This window comes from Brachyistius frenatus, unplaced genomic scaffold (genome assembly GCF_029030835.1).
Source record: "Brachyistius frenatus isolate BFR_SWC_R1_liver_20210118 unplaced genomic scaffold, ASM2903083v1 Contig_60, whole genome shotgun sequence".
In the NCBI taxonomy this organism is placed as follows: Eukaryota; Metazoa; Chordata; class Actinopteri; family Embiotocidae; genus Brachyistius; species Brachyistius frenatus.
In genome coordinates this window covers 830791-857667 of record NW_027210659.1, presented here as the reverse complement: position 1 = coordinate 857667, position 26877 = coordinate 830791, and the positions used below count along the sequence as shown (strand labels likewise).

General features: G+C 39.0%; 1 protein-coding gene across 2 annotated transcripts in view; it reads left to right on the top strand.

Annotated features, from left to right (window-relative positions):
- Positions 1–25713, top strand: part of snx2 (sorting nexin 2) — a 50523-nt gene extending 24810 nt beyond the window's left edge. The window contains exons 9-16 of one of the 2 annotated variants that reach the window (XM_069705938.1): positions 736–849; positions 1834–1927; positions 6654–6859; positions 10070–10213; positions 19036–19047; positions 22796–22876; positions 23058–23129; positions 24011–25713. In XM_069705938.1, coding sequence (XP_069562039.1) covers positions 736–849; positions 1834–1927; positions 6654–6859; positions 10070–10213; positions 19036–19047; positions 22796–22876; positions 23058–23129; positions 24011–24061 — 774 coding nt within the window. In that variant the 3' untranslated portion in view covers positions 24062–25713. The remainder of the gene's footprint in view (positions 1–735; positions 850–1833; positions 1928–6653; positions 6860–10069; positions 10214–19035; positions 19048–22795; positions 22877–23057; positions 23130–24010) is intronic. The other variant, XM_069705939.1, reaches the window with a different exon arrangement.
- Positions 25714–26877: the final 1164 nt, after the last annotated feature.

Here is a 26877-nt window from a genome sequence, read left to right as displayed (position 1 = left end):
TTTGTTGGGTCCAAGAATAAATGGCTTTGTGTCACCGATTTAACAAATGAAGCACTTGGACTCTTGACCAAGCGCGTCTGGCCCGCTTAATGAAACACAACCAGTAGGTGTGGAGGTGGTGTGAATGGGACCAATCTGCAATTGTAAAATATTTGTACCCCCCTGCCTTCATTCATTTATCCAAGTCCTTTCTTCAATGTGGGCCCCAGGGACAAAGCTGTCCCGCTGGCTACTGCTTGCTCATGTTAAATGAGATTCGAGAGGAGGGAGGGGCAGGAGGAGGTAAACTTTCACAGGAAAACCCTGTATGTCTGGGGAAAAAAGTAAACTTTATCCAAAATTAAGAAAAATTAGTCTATTTTCAGATAGGCGTCCAGGTGTTTTCAGACTGACACATTGGGTTCTGAGTAATCTTTTTTTCCACCGTTAATTTCCCAGCACATAAAGTGGCTGCATTAAATCTGATTGGAGCTAAAATGTGAGAGACATATATAATCAAAGGAGAGGAGAGAAAACGCCACCGCTGGGATTGAGTTAGAGAGAGGAAAAGACTGAAACAAAAAGGAAGTGAAAGCAGTAGACAGTAAAAATTTAAGAAAAAAAAAAGGTGTGAGAATTTTATCAAAAAACAAACCAAGACAGCAAATACAAAAATAAATTAATGCTGGAAAGATTTTAAATTTGACTAACAGAACGCAAGATTTGGATAAAATTGAGTGTTTGCTTGTTTTGTAGTTGCCACGGGCCGTCAGCACCCAGGCACTCAGCAGCGCCGGACTTCTACGAATGGTCAACAAGGCTGCCGATGCCGTCAACAAGATGACCATCAAGATGAACGAGTCAGATGCCGTGAGTGAAGAGGGATGGGACGAGTGGAGGAGAAGGAAATTGAAGAATGAATGGGGTTAGGGTTATAGATGGGGTTATAATGGGGTTATAGAGGCAGGTACAGCAGTACAAAAAGGCTGAGACAAAGGAGTTACAGGTGCAAGGAAAGAAAAGGAATAAGAAAAAAGAGGACAGAAGAAAGTAAGAAATGTTGTAAGGATGGGAACAAGAGGTAGAGAAAAGGGAGAAGTAAAGAAGGAAAAAGGTACAAGTGAAGGATAAGTTGGGAGAAAAAAGACGACAAAGATGGAGGGAAGGAAAGAAAGGAAAAATAAGGAAGCAGGAAGGAAGGAAAAGGGAAATAGCGAGGTTATGATATGGAATAAGAAAATACAGATCAAAGGAAGAAAAAATAAAGGAAATAAACGTGGAAGTGGGAGAAAAAAAGGATTGGAATAGGGAAGAAGGGAAGACTGTTAAGTGGGAAATCCAGAAACAGCAAGGAAAGGCACAAAGGAGGGAAACCATAAGTGAAGAGGGAAAGAAGGGAGGAAGAGAAATGCAAAGAGAAATTATGAAACGAAAAGGCATTTCGGAGAAGGAGGGAAATAAAGAAACGGGAAGGGAGGAGGAGACAGGAAAGGAAAAGTATTGTGAAAAAAGAATGGAAAGGAAAACATAAAAAAGAGTAATAAACAGGTGATTATATGGAAACAGGAAAGAAAGTGAGGAAGGGGAAAAGTCTTTAAAGAAGGTAGTAAGGCATGATAAATGAAGTAAAAGACAGAAATAAGGACGCTAAAAGGAGGGAAATAATGTAGCATAAATGGAGGAAAACAAGAAATAACAAAGATGGGAAGTTAAGAAAAAAAAAAGGTAGCAGTACCAAAAAGGAAGTCAGATAGAGAAGGGAGTAATAATGGAGAAATAAAGATTGTTGTAGTTTAAAAAACTTTTCAAAAGTCATACAAAACTGAACTGACTGAATTTGTGTTTGTGTGTCAGTGGTTTGAGGAGAAACAGCAGCATTTTGAGAATCTGGACGTCCAGTTGAGGAAACTTCACACCAGCCTTGAATCGTTGGTGTGTCACAGAAAAGGTATGCTGTGTGCTTTCATTCCAAAATCTCCTAAAATATAAGCATTTTATTCTTCTTCATTCATTAAATATCCTGAAAACTGCTCTAAAATGTTTAGTGAAATTTCAGTTGATATAATTGGGTCGTTGTTAATCAGATTTTTTTTTATTTTGAACAAAACCTCACCACAGCAGATCCGGATATTCGTCATGTTTTCTATTGTTACATCAAAATTGAGGTGGAATATATGTTTCTGAGAATGTTGACTTTTACCATGGTTCCTGTTGATCAGTAGTCTTCCAAATTTTGATGTATGGTATGTGAAGGCTCTACCTGGTGGTACCAAGAGCCTTGCTGTAATACACTACACTGTACACCACCCACTTAGAAAGAGCCAGGGTTTCCCACTTAAAAATGTTCAAAGGGACATCTATCAAATGGAGCGAATCACATACTCATTAAGGCTCCAAAAGTCTATCTTTACTAAACGATGGGGTCCTGCCGCAGCTTTATTAATACAATGAGGGTTATTACTCAATGAACTTTTATCTGATAATTTTCTTTATACACACACATTATATAAAGTGCATCCGGAAAGTATTCACAGCGCTTCACTTTTTCTACATTTTGTTATGTTACAGCCTTATTCGCAAATGGATTAAATTAATTTTTTTCATCAAAATTCTACACACGATACCCCATAATGATAATGTGGAAAAAAACGTTTATTTGTTTTTTTTTAATTTTTGCAAATCTATTAAAAATAAAAAACGAAAAAATACATAAGTATTCACAGCCTTTGTCATTACACTCAAAATTGAGCTCAGGTGAATCCTGTTTCCACTGATCATCCTTGAGATGTTTCTATAACTTGATTGGAGTCCACCGGTGGTAAATTCAGTTGATTATACATGATTTGGAAAGGCACATACCTGTCTATATAAGCTCCCACAGTTGACAGTGCATGTCAGAGCACAAACCAAGCCATGAAGTCCAAGGAATTGTCTGTAGACCTCTGAGACAGGATGTCATCGAGGCACAGATGTGGGGAAGGGTACAGAAAAATGTCTGCAGCATTGAAGATCCCAATGAGCACAGTGGCCTCCATCATCTGTAAATGGAAGAAGTTTGGAACCACCAGGACTCTTCCTAGAGTTGGCCGCCCGGTCAAACTGAGTGATCGGGGGAGAAGGGCCTTAGTCAGGGAGGTGACCAAGAACCTGATGGTCACTCTGACAGAGCTCCAGCGTTGCTCTGTGAAGAGAGGAGAACCTTCCAGAAGGACAACCATCTCTACAGCACTCCACCAAGCAGGTCTGTATGGTAGAGTGGCCGGACGGAAGCCACTCCTCAGTTAAAGGCACATTACAGCCCGCCTGGAGTTTGCCAAAAGGCACCTGAAGGACTCTCAGACCACGAGAAACTAAATTTTCTGGTCTGATGAAACAAAGATTGAACTCTTTGGCCTGAATGCCAAGCGTCATGTCTGGAGGAAACCAGGCACCGCTCATCACCTGGCCAATACCATCTCTACGGTGAAGCATGGTGGTGGCAGCATCATGCTGTGGGGATGTTTTCCAGCGGCAGGAACTGGGAGACTAGTCAGGATGGGGGGAAAGATGAATGCAGCAATGTACAGAGACATCCTTGATGAAAACCTGCTCCAGAACGCTCTGGACCTCAGACTGGGGCGAAGGTTAGTCTTCCAACAGGACAACGACCCAAAGCACACAGCCAAGATAACAAAGGAGTGGCTTCGGGACAACTCTGTGAATGTCCTTGAGTGTCCCAGCCACAGCCCAGACTTGAACCCGATTGAACATCTCTGGAGAGACCTGAAAATGGCTGTGCACCGACGCTCCCCATCCAACCTGATGGAGCTTGAGAGGTCCTACAAAGAAGAATGGGAGAAACTGCCCAAGAATAGGTGTGCCAAGCTTGTAGCATCATACTCAAAAAGACTTGAGGCTGTAATTGCTGCCAAAGGTGCTTCAACAAAGTATTTAGCAAAGGCTGTGAATACTTATGTGCGTGTTATATTTTCATTCTTTATTTTTAATAGATGTGCAAAAAAAAAAAGTATTTTTTCACTTTGTCATTATGGGGTATTGTGTGTAGAATTTTGAGGAGAAAAATGAATTGAATCCATTTTGGAATAAGGATGTAACATAACAAAATGTAGAAAAAGTGAAGCGCTGTAAATACTTTCCGGATGCACTTTACCATCTTCTCTGAAAGTAAATATAGCACCTATGGTACTACACTTAGGAGTGGACAACTATTATTTCTCCAACCCCTTTTATTTATTTATATTTTTCATGTTTATTTGTATTTTCCTTTTTTGGGGTGGGCACTATTTGTTGTTTGTTGTTCTTTCGGTGCTTTGAGCATTGTATCTGCTCATTGTATCTGTGTACAAAGACTACATACAGCTGAAAAATGGACATAGAAAGCAACTGTCTGAAAATGTACGTTGTTATGTTGCTGAAAACTGTATACAAAATTAGTTAAAAAAAAAAAGAAAAAGGGAGCATGCAATAAATAGTAAAAAGTAATAAAACTATTATTACACAGAAAAATGTTCAAGGATATGTCTCAATATAATGTTGTGATAGGACTTTCACTTCGGTGATTCTGTTTTGCATTCTGCTTGGCTCTAAAATGCCAAATGGATCGTACACAAAGCTCACCATTGACAGGAATTCCTCTATGTGTGTGACTTTTCAGTGGCTCTGATCATCCTCCACGCTCTACTGAAGTCCAGAGAGCATGGTCAAATTGGCAATTGGTCTTTGTCAAGGTCTGGGGATCTGATGTCTTTTCCTCCTCCTTTATGGTAGACAGCACGGTGCTATAATTGCTCACCCACTCGGTGAGCTGGAATCCATCCTTTGCTGCACAACTATACTAGATATTATGCTTCCTGTACCGTGTGCGCAGATGTTTGACAATCATCCGCATAGAAAATTCCTCATTAATGGTGTCAGTTACCTGTGATCTGATGTGGAGATCACAAACAAGTGTACCAGCATGTACCAGCCTATTGAATCCAGGTCAGGGTCTCCATGTCTGACTTGAAGATCCTTACTTGATGAAACAATAAACTAAGATCTGCTGTAAGTGCTTTGGCTTCTCGTCTAAGCCTGAGTAGAACTCCCAATTAGTGAGTAAGTAAGATCAAAGCCTTGCAAGAGTTTCGAGTTTAGGGACATGCCCTAATACACTTGAAAATGATAGCAGTAGAGGGATGATGGGTATGATTACTGCCAGCTCGGTGCGGTACTCCTGGAAACCATCAAGGAAGCAGAATGACATCAATGGTCTGAAATCTTCCTCCTCTGAGGTGAACAGTGACATCCAGCTTTCTGTGACTCTGTTGTCTGTTGCACATGAAGCAAAGACAGCCATGTCACTATCTGACGATGGCAGGTTCATGGTACCCCGATATACTCCGCTGCTTCGGTGTCCGGTAGTTGTCTTAGGAGCTGTAAAAAAAAGTACATGGGTGCTGTGCTCAAGGGTTATGATAACAGACCAACCTTGTTTCTTGAGAACAGCCCACATTGGAAGTAGGTGAATACACATTTGACTTCTTCCGCTTCGATGCTCTGTCGCACAGAGCACCGGTTGCCAGTTACAGCTTTTTTTTTTTTAAAGTTAAAAATATTAAACATGTCATGCAGCCAAATCGCACCAAATTCATGAGCGCACACCCTCGAGACCCCATCAATGCACCCACTAAGTTTGAAGCAGGTAAGGCGAATGGTTGTTGAGATATGTGAGGGACAAACAAACGTATAAGCACACAAAGATCTGTATAGTAAAGATAGTAGGATTATGGTGCCATGTTTGGAAAGAAGATGGTTAGTTTGAATGCAAAAGCCTGCATCTGTGAGAAGCATAACTAACATTAACTTTGTGGTGTAGCGAAGTCACCTACCCAACAATGGAAAAAAAGATCGCAACAACAAAAATTGATGAATAAACCCAATCATTAAAGTACACTGGCAGAAGTTGAGCATTCTCATGTTTAGCCATGTTGCTCTATGCTACGCCGGTTGCCAGTCCAAGAAAGGGAAGGAGTTGATTGGTGTGCTGCTTTGTTGGCCTTGTCAGTCATTGATGAGCCGGGCTATAAGAAGAGGTCGGGTTCTGATGTTGGATGGAGTCTCTGATGGTGCAGATGGGAGTAAACCGGTTGCTCCTTTTGTTATCTGCAGATTAACACGGTTGTCACTGCGCTGACTTTCTTCATTTGCTCACATTGCTCGTGAAGTTAACTAGCAGGCTTTTCTTTTTTGTTTATTAAACTTAAGTTAGCGGTGTGAAACAGAGGATCATAGGTGGGTCACTAACACAAGAGGACCAGGAGGAAAAGCACTGAGAGAACAAGAGATAACGAAGGAACTGGGGTTTTGTTGACCAGGTCAGAGCTTTCTAAGTGTCTTCGCAAAAGTTGGCGTTTTTCTGGCACAATGTATTTTTAGATATTCTTTTACGTTAGCATTGGGCTCTGCACTTCATAGTTATTAATCATACTTTGTTTTTAATTCTGTCGTATTTTTTTTCCCTCTCATTCCTATCGTTTTCCCACCTACTGCTTTTAATACTACGTGGGGTTTATTAACCAATTAACAGGACATTTTTAAATTCCTTTGGAGGAGACCACATTCTATGCTGCAATCTCTGATAGTATTGGAACTGGAGGCCGCTGCATCAGACTCTCCTCTTCTTTCTCTTTCTCCAGAGTTGTCAGTCAACACAGCGCAGTTTGCCAAATCAGCAGCCATGTTGGGGAACAGTGAGGACCACACGGCTCTGTCTCGAGCCCTGTCCCAACTGGCCGAGGTGGAGGAAAAGATTGACCAGCTGCACCAGGACCAGTCCAATGCCGACTTCTACTTCCTCTCCGAGCTGCTGGGGGACTACATCCGTCTGATCACAGCCATCAAGGTACGGCTGCTGGTAGCTTCTTCAAAAGTGCAGCGAGGTTCAGAAGAGAAAAAAGCGAGCCTTTAACCTGAAGGTGTTAAAACAGCCAAAAACACTCTAAACTCTCAGTAGTGTAAATTCGGTTTTATTTAGGCCAGTAAAGTTAAAACCAGTCATACAGTGCTGGGTAAGAGATTGCCAACCCTTTAAAAAAAAACAAAAAAACAATTAAAGCAAAGATACAAATATATTCTACTTGGTCATTTATTATTTTGAGTAAAATTACCCAATATTGCATATCTGTGAGTGGCAAAAGCATGTAAACCTCTTGGATTAAGCAGTTAATTTGAGTCAGGCATTTTCAATCAGTGGGATGAGAATCAGATAATCCGTTTTAAAGGATCTATCAAGGTGTGAACCATCACAACCTGAAGTGTATCCTGGCATGAATAGACAATATTTCTGAGGACCTAAGGCTGGAAAAGATGACACAACCATCTCTTAAGGAGTTTAAACATCACCATTACACTGTCAGATAGATTGTGCACAAATGGAGAAAAATTCAAGACCATTGTTACCCTCCCCAGGCTTCGTTGACCAACAAAGATTATTCCCAAGAACAAGGCAAGGAATAGTCCCAAGAAGTTACAAAGGAACCCGGGGTCATTTCTTAGCAATTAAAGGCCTCTCTCACATTGGCTAATGTCAATGTTCATGGGTCCACCATCAGGAGAACACTGAACAACAATGGTGTGCACAGCAGGGTTGAGACCCGTTGCTCTACCAAAAGAACATTGCTGCCCATCTACAGTTTCCCAAAGATCACATGGACAAGCCAGGAGGGTGTTGGAGAAATTGCCATCATTGATGAAACAATACATTTTTAGTTATTGTAAAAAGGCTGACTTTGGATTGCTGGGTTAGATGGAGAGCTTTTGCATTGGCACACCAGTTAAAGCATGAGGATCTCACAGATGAGAGCCCTTTAACAATTTACTGCCCACTCATTTCCACTTCTAGACAATTGTTGACCGTCACAGATGATGTCGTGGATGATTTTATAGCTAAAAAGACAGGAGAAGAAAATAATCAATAAACAAAGGTAAATCAAATTCAGAGCACTATACATTAACTAAGGAACGAAGAAGAAACAATAGTTTTAAACAATATCCATAACCTGCTCAACTATTGCATCCAGTGCACAGTCAAGTGGAGAACAATGGGCAACACCACACGGAGATCAGCATGCTGCACCAAACAAAAGGAGAGACTGAGCCGGGCCTGATCCTGGTCTCTTATCAGTTAAGGTGTGGCTGAATAGGTAGAGGCAAAGCTCAACCCCCTTAGGCTTTGGCAGGAAGGAGGATTTACAACAGTTGTAATGGCAAATTGTAAAGGAAACTGTCAAGACATCGGTTGGCCAGTGTCTCAAGAGAAAGAAGATAAAAAAATAGTGCATGGATTGGAATCGACAAGTTAAAGTCCTGACCTTAATTCATCAACATTTCTAGTGATGTGAAGGGAACCAGAAGCGGGCAGTTCATGTTTGGAAACCGACCACCATCCTAGAGTTGAAGCTATTCCGAACAGAGCAATGGCTTAAACATTCCTCCAAGCCGAAGTACAGGACTGATTAACAGTTACTGGAAACATTTAGTTTTTTATTGCAGCACAAGGGAGTAACATCAGATACGGATGGCAAAAGCTTCACAAATGCCACTCACAGATATGTAGTATTGCATAATTTAACTAAATGACCAATTTTTTAAAATTGGGTTTCTCTTTATCTACTTTTTGAACTTGCGTGATGTTTTATGTCAGATTAATGCATTAATTACAATTCTGTAAGTTTCACAAACTGTACAGAACCCCTGTAGCTGTCCATTTTCTGCTGAGTCACCAATCAAACCAACCTGCTGTCTGAGCTGTCGGCCTCTGAATGCCTGAGTCCAAGTAGCAGCTGCAGTTATAGCAGTATTGCTGTGTGAATGTAGTGGTGCAGTGTTCTGTACTGTTCAGGACGTGCTGAAAAAGTAATTGTCATAGTTCTGGAAAAAGTTAAATAAAAACAAAACAAAACAGGTGAGGTAGTTTAATCCCTTGTCCAACTTGGTTTTCCAGAGAGTGGGATAATTCTGCCTGTCCGACTGTGACTGCATTGTTCCTGTTAACATTTTATTATTGGCACATTGTGTTAATTAAGTTTTGTTCTTCTTGTTTATACATAATGTTTCTTTTATTTTGAGGTTATATGACTGTATGGTCAAAATATCAATATCTAAAATGCTTAATCCCTAATATCAGTATCTAACCTTAAAAATCCAGTATTAGTCAGCTCTACAAAATATTCAATGCACTATAATGTGAGTCTGTGTACTTTAAGACACATATTTGATTAAAAAAAAGCCAGTAGGGGTAGTAGGGAACAGTTTTTGTCTTGTCTCAATTATAACTATCATAAATTTATCCGATTTTTTTCAATTCCAGTTCAATTGGTTTTTCACTGAAATGGTTTTCTGTATGCTGAGCCTTCAAAGAAAAGAGTGTGCAGAAAGTAAGCAAATTATATTAATGATTTTAAGAGCAAGACTGCCAGGAAAGAAACCGTTGATTTCATTAAATTGAAAAGAATTTTCTTTTGCAAATTTTGTGTGATTTTGCATGAGATTTAGGAAAAGTATTTACAAATTATTTACCCCAGCTGTAATATTGTTCTTGAAAGCATATAAAATGTTCAAAGTCTTAAAAAGGTCTTTAAAAGTTTTGTATTTCATTTCAAAAAGTGGAAAGAAGCTTTTGCAGTAAATTCCATGTTTTAATAAGGTCAAATAAACACAACTAAATTAAACTCAGCTATTAAATGAGAGTCAAATTTTACAATTCCTGTAACAAAACATCAAAAAAAAAAAAAAAAAAAAATGCAAGAAATACTGACTTTTGTATAGTTACAACACAGTTCAAATTAAACCATAGACCACATATTTGGGTACATTTAAGCCGACAAAATGTACATAAAACATTTCAGTAAAGATGTCTGTTGATGATCTTTGGAGTAAAAGGTTATTATTGTTGTGAGTATTTCTGGGACATTTGGTTTGTAATAAACTCTGTGTGTGTGTGTGTGTGTGTGTGTGTGTGTGTGTGTGTGTGTGTGTGTGTGTGTGTGTGTGTGTGTGTGTGTGTGTGTGTGTGTGTGTGTGTGTGTGTGTGTGTGTGTGTGTGTGTATTCAGGGTGTGTTTGACCACCGCATGAAGACGTGGCAGAAGTGGCAGGACAGTCAAATGCTTCTGCAGAAGAAACGAGAAGCTGAAGCCAAACTGCAGTTCACCAACAAACCGGACAAACTGCAGCAGGCCAAAGACGAGATCAAAGAGGTAAGTCAAGTTATTCTGTGAAACATCGACAAAATATTAGATATTAATGTTACCCTCAATGTTTGCATGCAACACTAAAAGCAATCAAATATAAACCCAAAGACAAATAGTTTTGATGATAATAGTTTTATTAACAGCAACTGTACGAATAATAAACATTTCTAAAAAAACTTTAATTTCCTCAAAAACAAAAAAACAAAAGTTACAGTTAAAGATATGGATCCACAGATGTGAGTCCAAAAAGCAACATTAAAGAAGTGAATATGAAATATTAGTAAAGACTTTCTGAACTGTAAAGCAACATTATGCTATACTTTCAGGATTATTACACACAACACACAATATAGAAACGTACATACACAAAGTGAGGCTGTAGCGATTGTTTTTATTATTGATTAATCTGATACTTTGATTGATCTGTTAAAGCTTCGGTTTGTAAAGGATACCAAAATTTTGTGTATCTTTTAAACTGGTGTGTATGGATGAATATACAGGGTGATTAGGTCAAGGTGTCCCAGGTGTCGGTCCCTAACGCCATTACCAAAATTGGGAGCCCTCTCACTGATTTCGATTCAGTTGAATTCAATTTTATTTACAACCCTGTTTCCCAAAAACAAAATATGTTTTTTCTATCGTGTAAAAAAAGGAAAAGCAGCAAATTCTCAAGTTCATATACAAGTCAAAGTCAACATTAATGACCATTTAATTACCATTAGTAAATAGTTTTTTTCAGACTGACTAATTGAACACAGAGCAGGCACCAGGAACATCTTTAAAAATGGAAAACAAACCATTCTGGGCCAACTGCAGAAAATATCAAGAACCAAAAAGGAAGGTACTGTTGTTAAAAAAAAAAGGTGCATTAAGTCTTTCAGTCTATCGTCCATAATTAAACATGTGCCCAGATATCTGTGGTAGTAATGGACCTCTAGAGAATTACCAGCTGAATCTGCAATGCCCTCCATCTTTACAGAGCTTTATAGTGAGTTTCAGCTATCAGTTGTCTGCTTTACTGTTGTGCTTCACTTTCTCAGACGCAGTAGCATGCTGCTTTCAGACAAAAGCTCTGAAAAGCCATTTTTAGCAGCAAGCATGAACATTGTCAAGCATTCACCAGATGGACACAAATACAATTCCAAATAAATGATCATGTTGCTCAGAAATAAGCAACAGTTTGAGAACAAGTTCACCATACCAAATTACAGCTGATGGCATATCAAACTTATGTTCTCTACTTGTTTGCGTTGAGCCTGAAATACCAGAAAAATGAGTTATTGCAGTTTTAGATTTGTCAATCAAATGCGTTTATGTTATGACTTTATTGTGACAAAAAGTGTGATTTGCATTGAAAGAAAGAAAGAAAGAAAAAAAACTAAGCTTTTTAGGGAGAGAACCCTGAAATACAGCGGAAAACGCTGCTAAAAAGGAAATCCCAAAAAGTGAAATACCAAACGCATGTTGCTACTACACTTGTTTTAGGGTAACTGGTCTTGATTTGAGATTTTTTTTTTCTTGGTGTAGCCAACAAGGAACAACTACTTCTAAGTATTTTTAACTTGAAATTATAACAATTATTTGCTTATATGAAGCCTTTATACTCGTTTTAAGTTTAGATTAGTTTGTGTTTGGGTTGGACTTTTGTGCAAGTTTCAAGAAAATGTGGAATACTTGTTTTGTGCTTGCAAGTGTTCACTAGTTATCATAATATTTAGTATTGCGTCTTGCAGACAGACACAGACTTTTCTACCTTTTCAGGAAACTGAAGTTTCAGGTTATTTGCTCAGATGCCGTGATCATTGCCTTAATTAAACCTGTAAACATGCAGCGCTTGTTTATTTTCTAGAGTTATGTTTTTGTTGCTTCTTTAAGGCTTTAAAAAAAATAAAAAATAAATAAATATGTAATGCTAATAATACATGCTTGTAAAAAGTATGGGTCAGGAATCCCTCTCCTCTCTCTACAGCTGTTGTCTGCTGATGCATCCAGTCGGATAAAAATAAACTTACCTTACGCAGTTCAGTTCTATAAAAACTCCCCCCGCCCACCTTTCATCTGCGCACTTCACTCGAACTCAATACGACAAACAAGAGCAGGAGACAGTAGAAAAGTACTTTTATTAGAGCATCTGTTGAAGCTGTCACCACACAAATTCATCCTCCGCATTGTCTGTCAGGGTTCACCACCCACACACACCCACACGCACGCACACACGCACACACGCACGCCCAGAGTCCGCATGGTCGGGGGTCTGTACGTTAGAGCCAAGCAGCTGTCAGATGTGGGGTTTTGGGAGGAGAATGGGGGAGTTTGGGGGGAGGGGGAGTGGGAGGGCTGTCAAAAGCCGCAGACGAGGACAGATCGGAGTAGAGTTACAACCAAGATTTATTTGGAGCCGAGGAGAGTTTTTGCTGCCTGTCAGGACTTGGGTTTTGGTTCACGCCTTGACAACAGCCAACAGAAAACACACAGCGGCTTTTTCTAAAGTGTAAAAAAAAAAAAAAGAGTTTTACTTCACACTCCTGCTGCAGCAGGCAACCTGCTCAACAGCTGCTGCAGACTGTAATATGATGCTGTAGAATACACCACTGGATACGAGATGAATCTTATAGCCTCATAAATCTGAAGGACATTTAAGTTATTTTATGAACACGAATGTTTAAAAGTTCAGTGCAGTGTTTAATAGAAAGGTTGACAGTAGAGGACATGAAAGCAGGAAACATCCTTTTTCCCATGTGAGAATAATGAATACATTCTAAAGCCAAGTTTCTGCGTGAATTCTGTCTAAATTCTCAGTAACTGCTATTTGGTTTGACAGAAATTTACGAATTTTAGGTGAAACAAAACAGGCACAAGTATAAAAAAAAAAAACATTAAACAATTTTTTTTTTAATCTACCAGAAACAAATTTCAATCCTAATTGTCCAATTGTGCTAATAAATTACTTTGCATTATACAGATTATATCAAGATGTGTAAATGTGGGGTTAATTTTCATTTTTAAGGGAGAGTGTTTCAAGTTTTTTTGTTGACTTCAGAACAGTGAAGGCGGTCTGCTATATATTTGACTACAATAGCATTTGAACACATTTGAAATGTGTTAATGTCTTCAGTTCATTTTTGTTTTTGCCAATGGCTGTAGCATCAGAGAGAAGTAGAAAAAACGAAATAAACCGAGCACAGGCTGAGCATAAACACAAAAGTCTGAATACAGCTCCTACAAACTCCAGTTAGTAGGAGCTGTATTCAGACTTTCAGTTCTGCAGTTGTATAATACTATAATATTTAATTAAAAAAATTCTATAACATAAATTCACTAGTAAATAAGGTCTGTTTTCAGGAGGGAACAGGACTCACTATTTGATCAAATAATACAAGATTATTATTATTATTGTTTTTTTAATTTATGGTCACCTTAGTTGTGTGTTTGAAAACGACTTATTGTCACTGTTTTCTTCATTTGTAGGGATATAAAACCCAGTGGTGTGTGTGATTATTAACCCACACTGCCCTCTGTAGCCACCAGACAGAAACAGCACTCTCTTGCTATGAATCCAGAGTTCGTTCAAGGACAGTTTTATCATTTCCACTAGAAAAATTGACAACAATGTATTTTGGATAATATTTTTGCATCAGTTATATTTTAAGTAACATAACATTGTTGTTGTTTTTGTTTTTACAAATACCGATCCCATGCTGCAGTCGCATCCTGAGGTGGATTTCAGTGTTTCCTCGTTGCATGGGCTTGTATTAGTGGAGGTGAAGCACGCGTGTCTCAAAATTGAGTAAAATACACTTTTATTGAACATAATCCAAGTATAATCTTTACAGCAATTATCAACCTTTATTGAACATAAAATATCCACTCATACACAATAAGAAAAACATAAATTACTACAACAATCCTAAAGGTCTGTGCCACCCCATGCATCCTCCCACTCCATCCCATTGTCACCCATTCGCCACCTCTGCACTTTTGTTCTGTCCTGCTTCCTCCTCCACTAACATTTGAACTTCCCAGCTCCTCTTCAGAGATACAGTTGATAAAATTGTTTTACAACATTGAGAATTTTTTTTTTTTTTTTAAATTGCGTCTTCATTTGTTCCCTTTTTAAAACACTGCGATTAGGTAGGTAGGTAGTTACTTTATTAATCCCCAAGGGGAAATTGTTTCGCTACAGCAGCATTTATAGATACAGGAAAGCAATAAAATAACAGTAAAAAATATTAAATATAAAAATGCACAGTATATACAATAAAATAGAATAAAATAAAATTGAATAATTAAATGAAATTAAAACTAACTAAACAATAGTGCAAAGTTGTTGTTTGTTTAAAAAAAACAACAACAAAAAAACAAGAAAAACAGACAACGGTGTTATTGTTGTGTGATGGATTTTGCCAGAGGTGAGTTATTGTACAGTCTGATTGTGGTCGGCAGGAATGATCTCCTGTATCTGTCCTTGTGACAGCAGAGCTGGAGGAGTCTTTTGGAGAAAGTCCTCCATTGTCCCTGCAGCAGGTGGTGGAGAGGGTGGACAGGATTATCCAATATGGATAATAGTTTGTTCAGCGTCCTCCTCTCCATCACCTTTTCCAGACTGTCCATTTTGCAGCCAGTGATGGAGCCGGCCTTCTTAACCAGTTTGTTAAGTCTGTTGGTGTCACCGGCTCCAATGCTGCTCCCCCAGCAGACCACAGTGAAGTACAAAGCACTGGCCACAACAGACTGGTAGAACATCTCCAACATCTCGCTGCACACATTGAAGGATCGGAGTTTCCTCAAGAAAAAGAGTCGACTCATCCCCTTCTTGTAGACAGCGTTGATGTTGGTCTTCCAGTTCAGTCTGTTGTCGATGGAGACACCAGGTACTTGTACTCCTCCACCATGTCCACCTCCTCTCCCAGAACTCTCAGCGGTTGTGGAGCCGTCGTCTTCCTCCTGAAGTCGACCACCATCTCTCTGGTCTTGGCCACGTTCAGGAGCAGGTGATTTCTTCCCGCCCACTCCACAAAGTCCTCCACTACTGCCCTGTACTCGTCCTCCCGTCCACCCAACCACTGCAGAGTCATCAGAGAACTTCTGCAGATGGCAGGACTCTGAGTTGTACTGGAAGTCAGTGGTGTATAAGGTGAACAGGAAGGGGGACAGAACAGTTCCCTGAGGAGCTCCAGTACCACTGACCACCGTATCAGACAGCACACTGCCCAGATGGACAAACTGTGGTCTGCCTGTCAGGTAGTCAGTGATCCAGGAGACGGTGGACGTGTCCACCCCCACCACCCGTAGCTTCTCACTCAGTAGCAGTGGTTGGATGGTGTTAAATGCACTGGAGAAATCAAAGAAAGTGATTCTCACAGTCACCGGTTCCATCCAGGTGAGACTGAGCTCGTTGCAGCAGGTAGATGATGGCATCGTCCACTCCCACACGAGGCTGGTACGCAAATTGCAGAGGGTCCAGAGAAGATTTCACCAGCGGCCTGAGGTGTGCCAAGACCAGTCTCTCCAGCACCTTCATCACATGAGATGTGAGGGCAACCGGTCGGTAGTCGTTGAGGCCGGATGGAGTCGTCTTCTTGGGGACAGGAACCAGGCAGGACATCTTCCACAGCACCGGGACTTCCTCCTGCTTCAGGCTCAGGTTGAAGAGGTGTTGTAGGACCTCAGCCAGCTGGACGGCGCCGGTCTTCAGGACCCCGGGGCTGATGCCGTAAGGCCCTGCAAGCCTTGCGCTGATGGAGTCTCTCCAGCTGTCTCCTAACCTGGCCAGTCGTCACAGAGAGGGAGGAGAGGGGGGCAATGGCGTCGATGGTGGAAGAGCCCTTTGGAGTTGAGGGCTCTGTGTCCATGCAGCTCACCAGGGGGGACGGAGGAGGGAGGTGTGGTGTGTGGAGGAGACAGATGAGGGCGATGAACTAAACCTGTTGAAGAAACAGTTTAGCTCATTGGCCCTCTCCAGGTTCCCCCTGGTTGTTCCTCTCCAGGTTCCCCCTGGTTGTTCCTCTCCAGGTTCCCCCTGGTTGTTCCTCTCCAGGTTCCCCCTGGTTGTCTCTCTCTCCCCTTGAACCCAGTAATCTCCTTCATCCCGGTCATCACCTCCCTCACGTTGTTCTGCTGGAGTTTTGCCTCCAGCTTCCTCCTGTAGGAGTCCTTGCACTCCCTCATCTTCTCCTTCAGGTGGCGCTGCACTCTCCTGAGCTCCTCCCTGTCTCTAGACCTGAAGGCTGCTTTCTTCTTATTAAGAAGCACCTTCAGGTCACTGGTGATCCACGGCTTGTTGTTGGGGAAGCAGTGTACAGTCCGGGATGGTACTGTGGTGTGTTCACAGAATTTGATGTATTCTGTGATACAGTCCGTCCTGCTGTTGATGTCCTCCCCATGTGGTCCACACAGCACATCCCAGTCCGTGGACTCAAAGCAGTCCTGCAGGGTGTCTTTAGCCTCCTATGTCCACCTCCTCACAGTCCTGGTGGTCACAGGTTGCCTCTGTACCAGAGGAACATACTTTGGTGTCAGCAGGACCAGATTAGACAGCAGCGAGAGAGACACTTCCCCTAACTGTACTGAAGTCACCTCTGTGTCATCACCACCGCCGTCACTTCGCTTGCGTCTTTTGATCAGCCAGTCTTTTTAAACTGACATCTACCCCAGTGCTTGTTGTTACAGTTGTTGCACTGTCAGGTATGTTTTTAATATGGTTTCCTCCCAGGTATGTGAATTGACCTGGATAACAAGCATCCGTAGCTCAACATGATGTATTAGTTTCTTCAGAGATAATCCAGACCCCTTCTCCTCTCTCCTGTTCTCTTAAAATAAAAAAATTAAAAAAATTATGCCGGTGAAAGTTATATTTTTTTTCTCCAAAAGACGGTTTGCCAATTAAAGAAACAATTTTGCAATTGGCCAAATGTGCCTTTAGTGGAGAAGCAAGCAACTTTCGGAAGACCATGCGGAAAAATTTTGGGACATACAATTGTGTTTACATAAAATAAATACTAATATAAAAAAAACAATTAAATGTAGACAAATATCAAAACGAATAGACATTTTGTCTGACTTTTTAGCACATCTACATGTCTGGGTTTAGCCGTCATTCAGTTTAGAACAACTATGCACAAAATCTTCTCCTGATTAGAAAACTGTGGTGCTGCTGCGTCTGCTTTTCTGCTTCAGCACAAAAGTTCTGATTGTGATGGGATCTCCCAATCTCCCCATATAATTGCGTTAAAGGAAAAATCCGGACTCTGGCCAAACTATGAGGTTTCCATACAATACAGCTGTTCTTTCATGATGGAATGACCTCTTATCCACATTCCGAAGTGTCCTTGGGCAAGTTTCTGAACCCAAATTGCTCCTGATAGCAGGGCCAGCACCTTGCATGGCAGCTTCCCACCAGTGGCGTGTGAATGTGTGCGTGTGAATGGGCAAATGGGAGGCAAATATTACAAAGCACTTTGAGACTGCTGAGGCGAAAAGTTGCTTTATAACTGCAGACCATTTACCATTTATTCTGCTTCGATCCTCTCGTAGTTCCTGCTTGCCGATTTGATATGTATTGCGAACTTTAAATATTGCCATTCTACAAGTATTGCGATTTGATGTCTCGGGGTTTTTGTTTAATTTTTTTGGGGCACTAAATGATGAGGAAAAACCAAAATCATGATTTCCCAAAACAATGCACATTACATGTCTTTTAAACACACACTATTTTTTTTATGTTTATTAGAGGCGACGTCAACAATTTTTTTCTCTATGCTGATCTTTTTCTCTCAACACCAACTGGCTGATGCAAATCCAGCTGGAAATTGAGACAATGATCTAAAATGAGAAGGTCTCCCTTATTTTGTTACAGTGTACCTTGTTTTGTTTTGTCACACAAAAACACGAGGCAATTGCTTTCTGAAATAATTAGACTGATTGTTCTTGGGGTTTTGAGGCAGGACAAAGGCCAAAGGAAACATTTTGTTCCTTGAAAAGTTCCTGGACATACAGCTAAAAAAGTTCTGCTGAAGTTTGGTGGAAAAGTGACTTTTAGACCTGATGGATAATGCCCAATTCAAGCTTCCATTTTAGCATAAGAAGACATTCAAAGTGGATTTGAGTCGATGTGTCCTTGATTCTTTGACCCCTGGGAAAGTTCATGGGACATTACTTCTTGGAAAATCACTTTGGGAGTTTTGGTGGAAAGTATCAATAGTTAGAACCTGTATTCAAACCCAAACATATCTATAGCGTATTTGTCCTTCCTGTTAGTGGCTCAAGAAACAATTTAAACTTTGTTCTTGTCATGTTTAGTGTTGATGATGATGGCGATGATAACTGGGCGGGTGTCATTCGGATCAGATCAGATCAGCTGTTAGCTATATGGTAGATCAACCAGTACAGAAATCAGATATCATCTGAAATGTTGCAAAACTCAAACTGCTTGATCAGTGTCGATTTCAATCCGCAACTCTCTCATCATAGAATTTGAAACACAGGTAAAAATATGACCATTGACCAAGTATTATTTTCCATATTTTTAGTACTGTTAGTGTTACACTAACAGTACTAAAATATGGAAAATAATATTGTAATAATATATAATAATAATAATATAATCAAATTTACCAACTTGATATTTTAACTCAAAGTATTGAGAGACTTCAGCTGCGTGTTTATTCTGAGTATTTAGTGTCTGAGGGAGGGTTTTTGTCTCCTTTCAGCACTTTTGTTTCTGCTTATGTTTCTGGATCTTCCTCTATGATTTTGGAAGCTCTGAATGGTTTTATTTTCCAGCCTCTTAAATTTTGTTGCATTTTCCCCACCATGCCTTCCACAACCAGGAGATTGAGGAGGTAGGATCTGCCCTGTGTGTCTGTCTGTCTGTCTCCAACTGTTTGTCTGTCTGCCTGCCTGCGCCACACCTTTTATTTGCTTCATTGTTGTTTGCTTCATTGAATGTTATCAGTTTCATATATATATATATATATATATATATCATGTTTTGCTTTGGTATTACATTCCGGCAGCCAAACTTGATCCTAATTTTAACGTGAAACTGAAAATATTAACCGACAACCCTTCCCACCTCAGCTGCTCTGGAGGAGGTTATGGTCAAAATAATAGATCAAAACATATAAAAGTGCCGCCTACTGACCAATCAATTCTCTTAGAAAAATGGCATCACTAATCGTAGAGGATCCCGTGCAGTGTTCAGAGACCAACTCCTCTTTGGAGGAGATATATTTTTATGAGATATAGATTCCATTTCATTGTGTTTTTCGACACCAATATCATCTGACAAAAGAGACCGATTGAAGCCCCAAAGCATTGTAGCATTGTGTAATTGTATTTATAAGATATGATAGTAAAACTACCTACCACATTGAATTGTTTTTATATTTTATATTTCTTCCCCAGTCTGTTTGACACCACCTGGGCTGCAGCTAAAAGAATAAATAAAACTAGACTAAATTTGATTTTGCACATCTGTGGGGGCAGTTATTAAGAGGCTATTTGTAGTATCACTGCACATTATATGAACAGTTTATATTGTACACAGAGCATACATCTGATAAAAAAAAAAAACTAAAAAAAAAACTAAAATCTATACCTCAAAAAATACTTATTCTTGTAATTTCCTTTTGGAGTTTTAAATGTGGCTAATTTGTTCTAAGCAATAACCTCATATAACTGAGCATGTGCAAACTGAGTGTAATCACTCTAGCCCGTTTCTGATAGGAGATATTCAATGTTTGTGTACCACCCGTCTTTTGCGTTAGTTGTATTTTATTTGGTCGTATTTTATTTTGTTGTTTGCTGTATGGAAAGAGAAATCTGATTCTGATACATTTAAGTAACACATTAATGGAATGGAATGTATGGTCAAATGTACTCCTGCCGAAATTATGGGACAGTGATTTTAGAAGCCTTTTGACTGACACACTGACAGTGTGATTTGGGTTATTTTTGCCAGCTATCTTTCACTGTATTTTGGTATCTGCAGCTGTTGCAGCTTTTAGCCTGGATTACGCGTTCAACTTCTTCATATTTGTTTGTAATATTATTGTTGGAACTTATGTTTGTAAAATGTGTCACTCTCCTGCCAGTACATGTTTGTGATTGGTCAGATGTTGGAAACCCCACCCCTTTTATGTGAAGGCACTTCATAGCCTGATTGGAAAACCATGGGCGGACTTAACGAGTTGTTAACTGGTTTCGTGTGACCGCTCAGCGTGATCTCATTTTTAAAGCTAAATTAAGCCAGATAATAAAAATATATCCTGGGTATATTGAACCTGCTTCATAGTACAGGCCTCTACCCTGGCATTTTCACAACAGCTAAATTGGCTTGCTTGACTAAATTTTTTACTACTTACTCATTGGGATTATACCTTTGTCGTGCTCCATTCACGCGCACAAGCAGCTGTCTGAGCTAGCCTCTTACTAAAGAACATTTTTGGTGGGCTCAGTGGAAGAGGACCCAATCCCTATGTAGATATAAAGGGCTGTTGTTTTTCCTCAAGGAATTTGCATACTCTTACAGCACAACAATAACAAGAAAATTTTAAGTCAAGCCAAATACATTGTATTTATATATATGTATATATATATATATTCCTGAAAATGCACTTGCAAAAAAATGGCATGCTACCTCCTTTCCTTACACCTTTCCTTTGACCTCGTTGGAAAACGTCAAGGAAAGATGTGAAGGAGAATCCATAAGAACTTATAAAAAAAAACCATCTGTGGTCCCAAGAGAATCTCACTGCACTTTCAATAAGTCACGTGATTATGTGACGGTGGATGGTATTGATGTGGGTCCGCCATGTTGAAACTACAATGTGAAGAAGATAGACTACAAAAAAAAGGGTGTTCTGACCATGTTTCTTCATGCAGACTACATAAATGTGTACAACCTCACCCTTTAAGTCCTTTAACACAATAATTGTCCTAATGAGTAAATCATTTTGATGAGCTCAAATCGGCTCTTTTTGTATCTGACAAAAAAAAATTATATTTTTTTTATTAATGATTTCCTAAACAATGACAATGCTATCCATGCGTAATGGTAATTTATCTAACTACAGCAAATCATAGTACAATAATGTGTTTTCATTGTTACTCGGCTACCTATTTCTAGATTTTGGTAAGTTTGGCTACTTTATATGTTTTAGAGGTTATTTTAGTTATGGGAACTCATCTATATGCACAACAATCTAACTACTGCAAAAAAATATAAATTCTAAAATGTGGATGCTTCGCACAAAACTTCAATTCTGACAGCACAGAAAAACTATACAAATACCACAAATTGTAGATGAACACCAAGTGGTAATGTTACCACTCAGTATTTCATAAATATGAAATATGGTCACAATCTCCCCTTTCTGCTCCGCAGATATGGTTTTGAATACAGAGCAGAAATCAATCTTATGAGCACGGGTTGATGAATGGTGACAGTGACTTTGACCTTTCACCTGTGATCACTAAAATGGAATCAGTTTTTCCCTTAAGTCCAAGTTAATGTTTGTGTCCAAATTTAAGAAATGTCCTTCCTGAAATATCGTGTTCACTGGCATGGGGTCAATGTGAAGTGACCTTGACCAGAAAAATCTTATTAGTTAATTGTTGATACCAAGTTCATGTTTTGTTTGAAGAAATTGCCTCAAGGCGTTCTTGAGATACCACGTTGATGAAAATGGGAGGGGGTAGTAAGAAGTCAATGTGACCTTGACCTTTCACCACCAAGCTCTAATCAGGCAACCTTTGTTGGCCAATTGAACAATTGTGCCACATATTGAGAAATTCCTTTCAGGAATATGCCTCCCACTATGGCTATCGCTGATGTTAATATGTTATATGTTAATATGACTATCACAAACTGATTTGACTAACAGTAAAATGAAAATACCCCGACAGCTGTGATGGGTGTCTCATTCAAAAAGCATGAGAGTTGGAAGTTTGCCGTTATGTGAAAACAAAAATCCCTGAAGGGAAAACTTCTGTCACAAAACTGTATTGTTACATATCCTCACATATTTTAAATATGTTTTATGTAGGATAATCATAACATGTTAATCTTAAATATCTACTATCCTACTATGTAATTGCATCAATGCATTAAATGTTGGAATTTTGTGATTGTGTTGTCTCTTTTTTCCTTTTTCTTTTTATAAATATGGATGATGCTAAAGGAGATTAAAAAAAATAAGGAAGCATTAAAGCACCTTTTCTAAGCATTTAGAGAATTGTAACAGCTCTTATCATGGCTGCCACACCCGTAAAATTCCTTCAAAGTTTTCACTAGATATAGGAGTCTGGATGGACATGATTTTAAACTGCAGCTTGAGTGATTGGCAGAAGCCATACAACTGCGAGGCGGTGGTTCTAGTTTGTCCTTGTAGTTTGTGTAAACTGACACCCAAGAGCCTTATGGAAGAATCGTAATTAAAATGCAATCTAAAGAGACTTCATAGCCTCAAATTTATTCATCACAGTACCCAACAAAGTTCATATTTCAACACGTATTTTAAATATTGTCTTCCTTTTGTGTGTGTGTGTGTGTGTGTGTGTGTGTGTGTGCACGCGTGCGTGTTTCAGCTGGAGGGGAAAGTCCAGCAGGGTGAGAGAGACTTTGAGCAAATATCCAGAACCATTCGCAAAGAAATCAGCAGGTTTGAGGTGAGAAAATGTGACTAGGATGGAGAGATGACCAAATGAGCTTTCAAATTATGTATTTTGTCAATTATTTTTTAAAATAAAGGAATGAGGTGGATGGATAAATTAATATTTATCTGCTCATTTAAAGTACACTGAAATTTGTCATATACTAATTCTTTTTTAAATCATGTCATTTTCACAGAAAGAACGAGTGAAGGACTTTAAAACAATCGTTATCAAATACCTGGAGTCGCTGGTCCAGACACAACAGCAGGTAAGCAACTACTATTAATAACTATTACTATTGCTAGCCTTTTATATAAATATAAACTTGTTCTATTGAATGTCTACTTGTAATACTGCCAAACTTAAAAGTAATATCACAATATACAAAATGCTCCAGGGATAAAACAAACTGTACACAGCGAGTTCCCTTTAACAATTCAACTAATGAGAAAATTGTCACAACTTCAGAGTAGAAAAAAAAAAATAACACGTCTGGAAACCAAATATATGTATTAGTATTACAATTGAATAACTTACTCAACTGACAATAAATCTTCTGTTGTAGGCATAAATTTGGACACATTTTAAAATTAAAATCCCAAACAGATGAAAGTTTATATTGGCTTGATCAGCCATCCCTCTTTTATGAAAACTGTTAGTTTAGGAAAATTACTACAAATATTACAGATGTAGATAAATTAGCTTAAATCAGGACATAATTAATATATAATAATACACACGACTTAAGTGTTGTTTACTTAGGACCTACATCAAACTACAAAACTCTACTGTTGGACAAGAAAGTTTTTCTGACTTTGGACATTCTGAATTCAAATTTAAATGGAAAAGTCTATTTAGCCGGCACTGGGATTATGCTTAGTACATTGAAATAGAGTACAATGAAAATTGCTTGTCAACATACCTACTTTTTAATGTTACCTTTGGCAGCAATTCTCCATTTTCAAATATGTAAATTGTTTTAAAAGAAATGTTAAATTTAATATTTGATTACATCAATTTCAAATGATGAAATTAGTTGATTTAAAGGTCTGGATAGAGTAAAATTGAAATTATTGGATTTTCTTTACATACAATTTTTTTGTCACCTGATTAAAACGGAATAATTTTTCTATTCTTTCTCCTCTGCAGCTAATAAAATACTGGGAGGCCTTCTTACCCGAAGCCAAGGCCATCTCATAGAGTCCACTCATACACAACAGACAGTCTTGACTGGCTCTAGTCAAACAGCACTACCCATAATGCACATGTCATGCGGGGTCTCCCTTCTCCCCCTGTTTAAGCCCAGAATGAAGAATTGGAGACAGCGAATCAGTTCATATAGCGACTGTCATTAAAAAAAAAAACAACACAAAACAAAATGACAAAGTTCACCTTCTTTAATTATTATTATTATTATTATTTTTTTTTTTTTTGCAGAACTCGATGATACGATCCCATCCTAGTAGATGCTTAAGGAAATCAATTTTTTGTTCTGGGTGGATTTTTAAAAGTCTGAAAGCTACAGTATGTTATTTTCAGGCTGGTTTCTCATAATCTCGTACGACTGTGAATGCAGCACAAGTAACAGCTTTCGTCTCAACACAGATTCTACTGCGGTGCCAGGTCTCACATTCAGAGCACTTTGTTTTACTCCAAAGGGGGGGGGGGGTCATTCTATAAATTTGTATTTGATTTTTTTCTTTTTTAAAGTTTCTCAACATACACTTGACATCAATGCCCCTACAGTAAAGTTTTTGTTGGATGGATGCATGTTCGGACCATAAAACTGAAAAGGGCCTGTTCACATGTAGCATCAACATGTGTCCCCGGGTGCTCCGACCACCAGTGGAAAGCTCTCAGTGAAGGTGTGAATGTACTCCAGACGTATTGAGATTTTGAGATTTTGTCAGGTGATCTGGGATATATGGCCACATTTTTTTTTAGCAGTGTGTACGCCATGACATTCATATCGAAGGACCGCCTACTCAGCTTGATGCCCTCTGTGAAAGCAATAGAAAGATATCCAATAGAAAAATTATCCTGCATGATTCAGCTGAACTGCACAGAAAGCAGGAGAGATCGAGCAGACCGAACTGCGTGGCTATAAAATAGTAGTTAAGTGAATTAAAAACACAAGCCGTCTACTGGACCCTTGTTTCACCAAAGCCTCCCCATCGGGTGTAGTTTGTTTTTGCTTTTAGCTTATTTTATCTGTAATTTCTGACCCAGTACTATGGAAGAGTGTCAACCCAACCCTTTCTAACCCACTTGATTAATTTTAGAATCTGAGCCTGAACCGATTTGATTAGGTTGCGAATTACAAACTCCAATTACAAGTTCCAAGTGTTTAGACATTTACATTTTCCCACGAGATCCAATCAGAAGTGGTCACTTGAGACAAATGTGGAGAGACACATGTTAATTCCAAGTGTGAAAAGATGCACTTTAAAGCTTTCCGCTTGTGATATGGGGTCAGCCGGGATGCATGTTAATGGCCAGGTGTGAATACGATCTATTGAGTTAACTGCAACACCAAACAGCGATTTTTATTTTCCATTTAAACTAATTGTTTTATTTCAGTCAAAATTCAAATGATCCAACATCTCACCACAAATCAAAGATTAGAGGAAAAAGTTCACATACTGGAAATAGAGTTCGCGAAAAAAAAATTTCTATCTCCCATTAATCATCTCACAAGCCCTCAGTTTTATGTGTTATTCCTGTATGTACAACTATATATAACGTAGTTCAAACTAGCTCAACCTCTGGCTGCTACAACAGACTGACACAAGTATATATAAGAAATGAGCATGTCAATCAGAAGACCAAACTAGTGCTTTTACTTTGACAAAATTGTTCTGCTAATAAGTACGTACTTTTACTTAAATTGGATTTGTCATCTTTGACTTTTGCTTGTAATGGAGTACGTTTACATTACTGTATTGGTAATTTTACTTAAGGATCTTAATACTTTCTCCACCACTACTCAGAACTGTTATAGTGTACAGTTCTCCAATGATGAATTGAGAAAATGTATTATTTTAGTCATTTATCAAGCAACATTTGATGATTCCAGCTTCACGAATGTGAAGGTTTTTTGGCTTTTCTTTGTCATTTATGGCAGGAAATTTTATATTTCTGGGTTTTTGGACTGTGGACCAGACAAAGACAAAAAAATAAATAACCAAGAAAATAATCAGCTGATTAAATGAAAATATATGTTTAAATTTTTGTTGTTGTTGCAAATAGGACATTTTAAACAATTTATTGTTTGTGTACTTGTCATAACCGCAAAATGGGGAAACAAGTAAAGGCTCCCAAGATCATGAAAGCCCCTCCACACTCAACCTTATATCCAACTGGTTTTGACTTACCATGACAATATTAATCATTCATGATTTTTCATTTCTTCGAGTTTCCCTGGTGAGAAAAGGGCTTCCATACATACGACAGTCCTTTAAACAGCAGTGGTTGGAAAAAAAAGATACAACATTTAATTTAATCAAAAATTTCAAAATGTTCATAAGTTAGTGTACTACATACCTAATACCCCACCCCCTCCCACCCCTCCTCATTTCAATTCTATCTGATTGGATTTGTAACGCTGCACTGTCCTGTGGGAAACCTCTGAATGCCACACAGAGCACCAACCTGCTTTATTAGAATGCTATCCGCTTTTTACTTACTGGGTCTTTTGAATGGAGGAAAACACGGGGACGTTAGTGAAACACCTCAAAAGAAACTGTCTAGTCAGAAGTTCTGTGGTTTTATTTTGAAGTTTGGAACGCGAGTTGTGAATCTGATCTGGAGCCAGTTGATGAAGGCCAATTTGACTGTCCTTTGACATAAACCCTCCGTGGTGTATTGTGTCTCGTACTTCCTGTCACTTGTTCAGCTCCCTTACTTCCTGCGTTTTTGTTGCTGTATGATTGTAAGTGAAGGCAACATTTTTTTTATGTCCATCCTCTCCAACAAGTCCAACCAAGCCACAAAAAAAGGAAGAATCTCACCTTCAG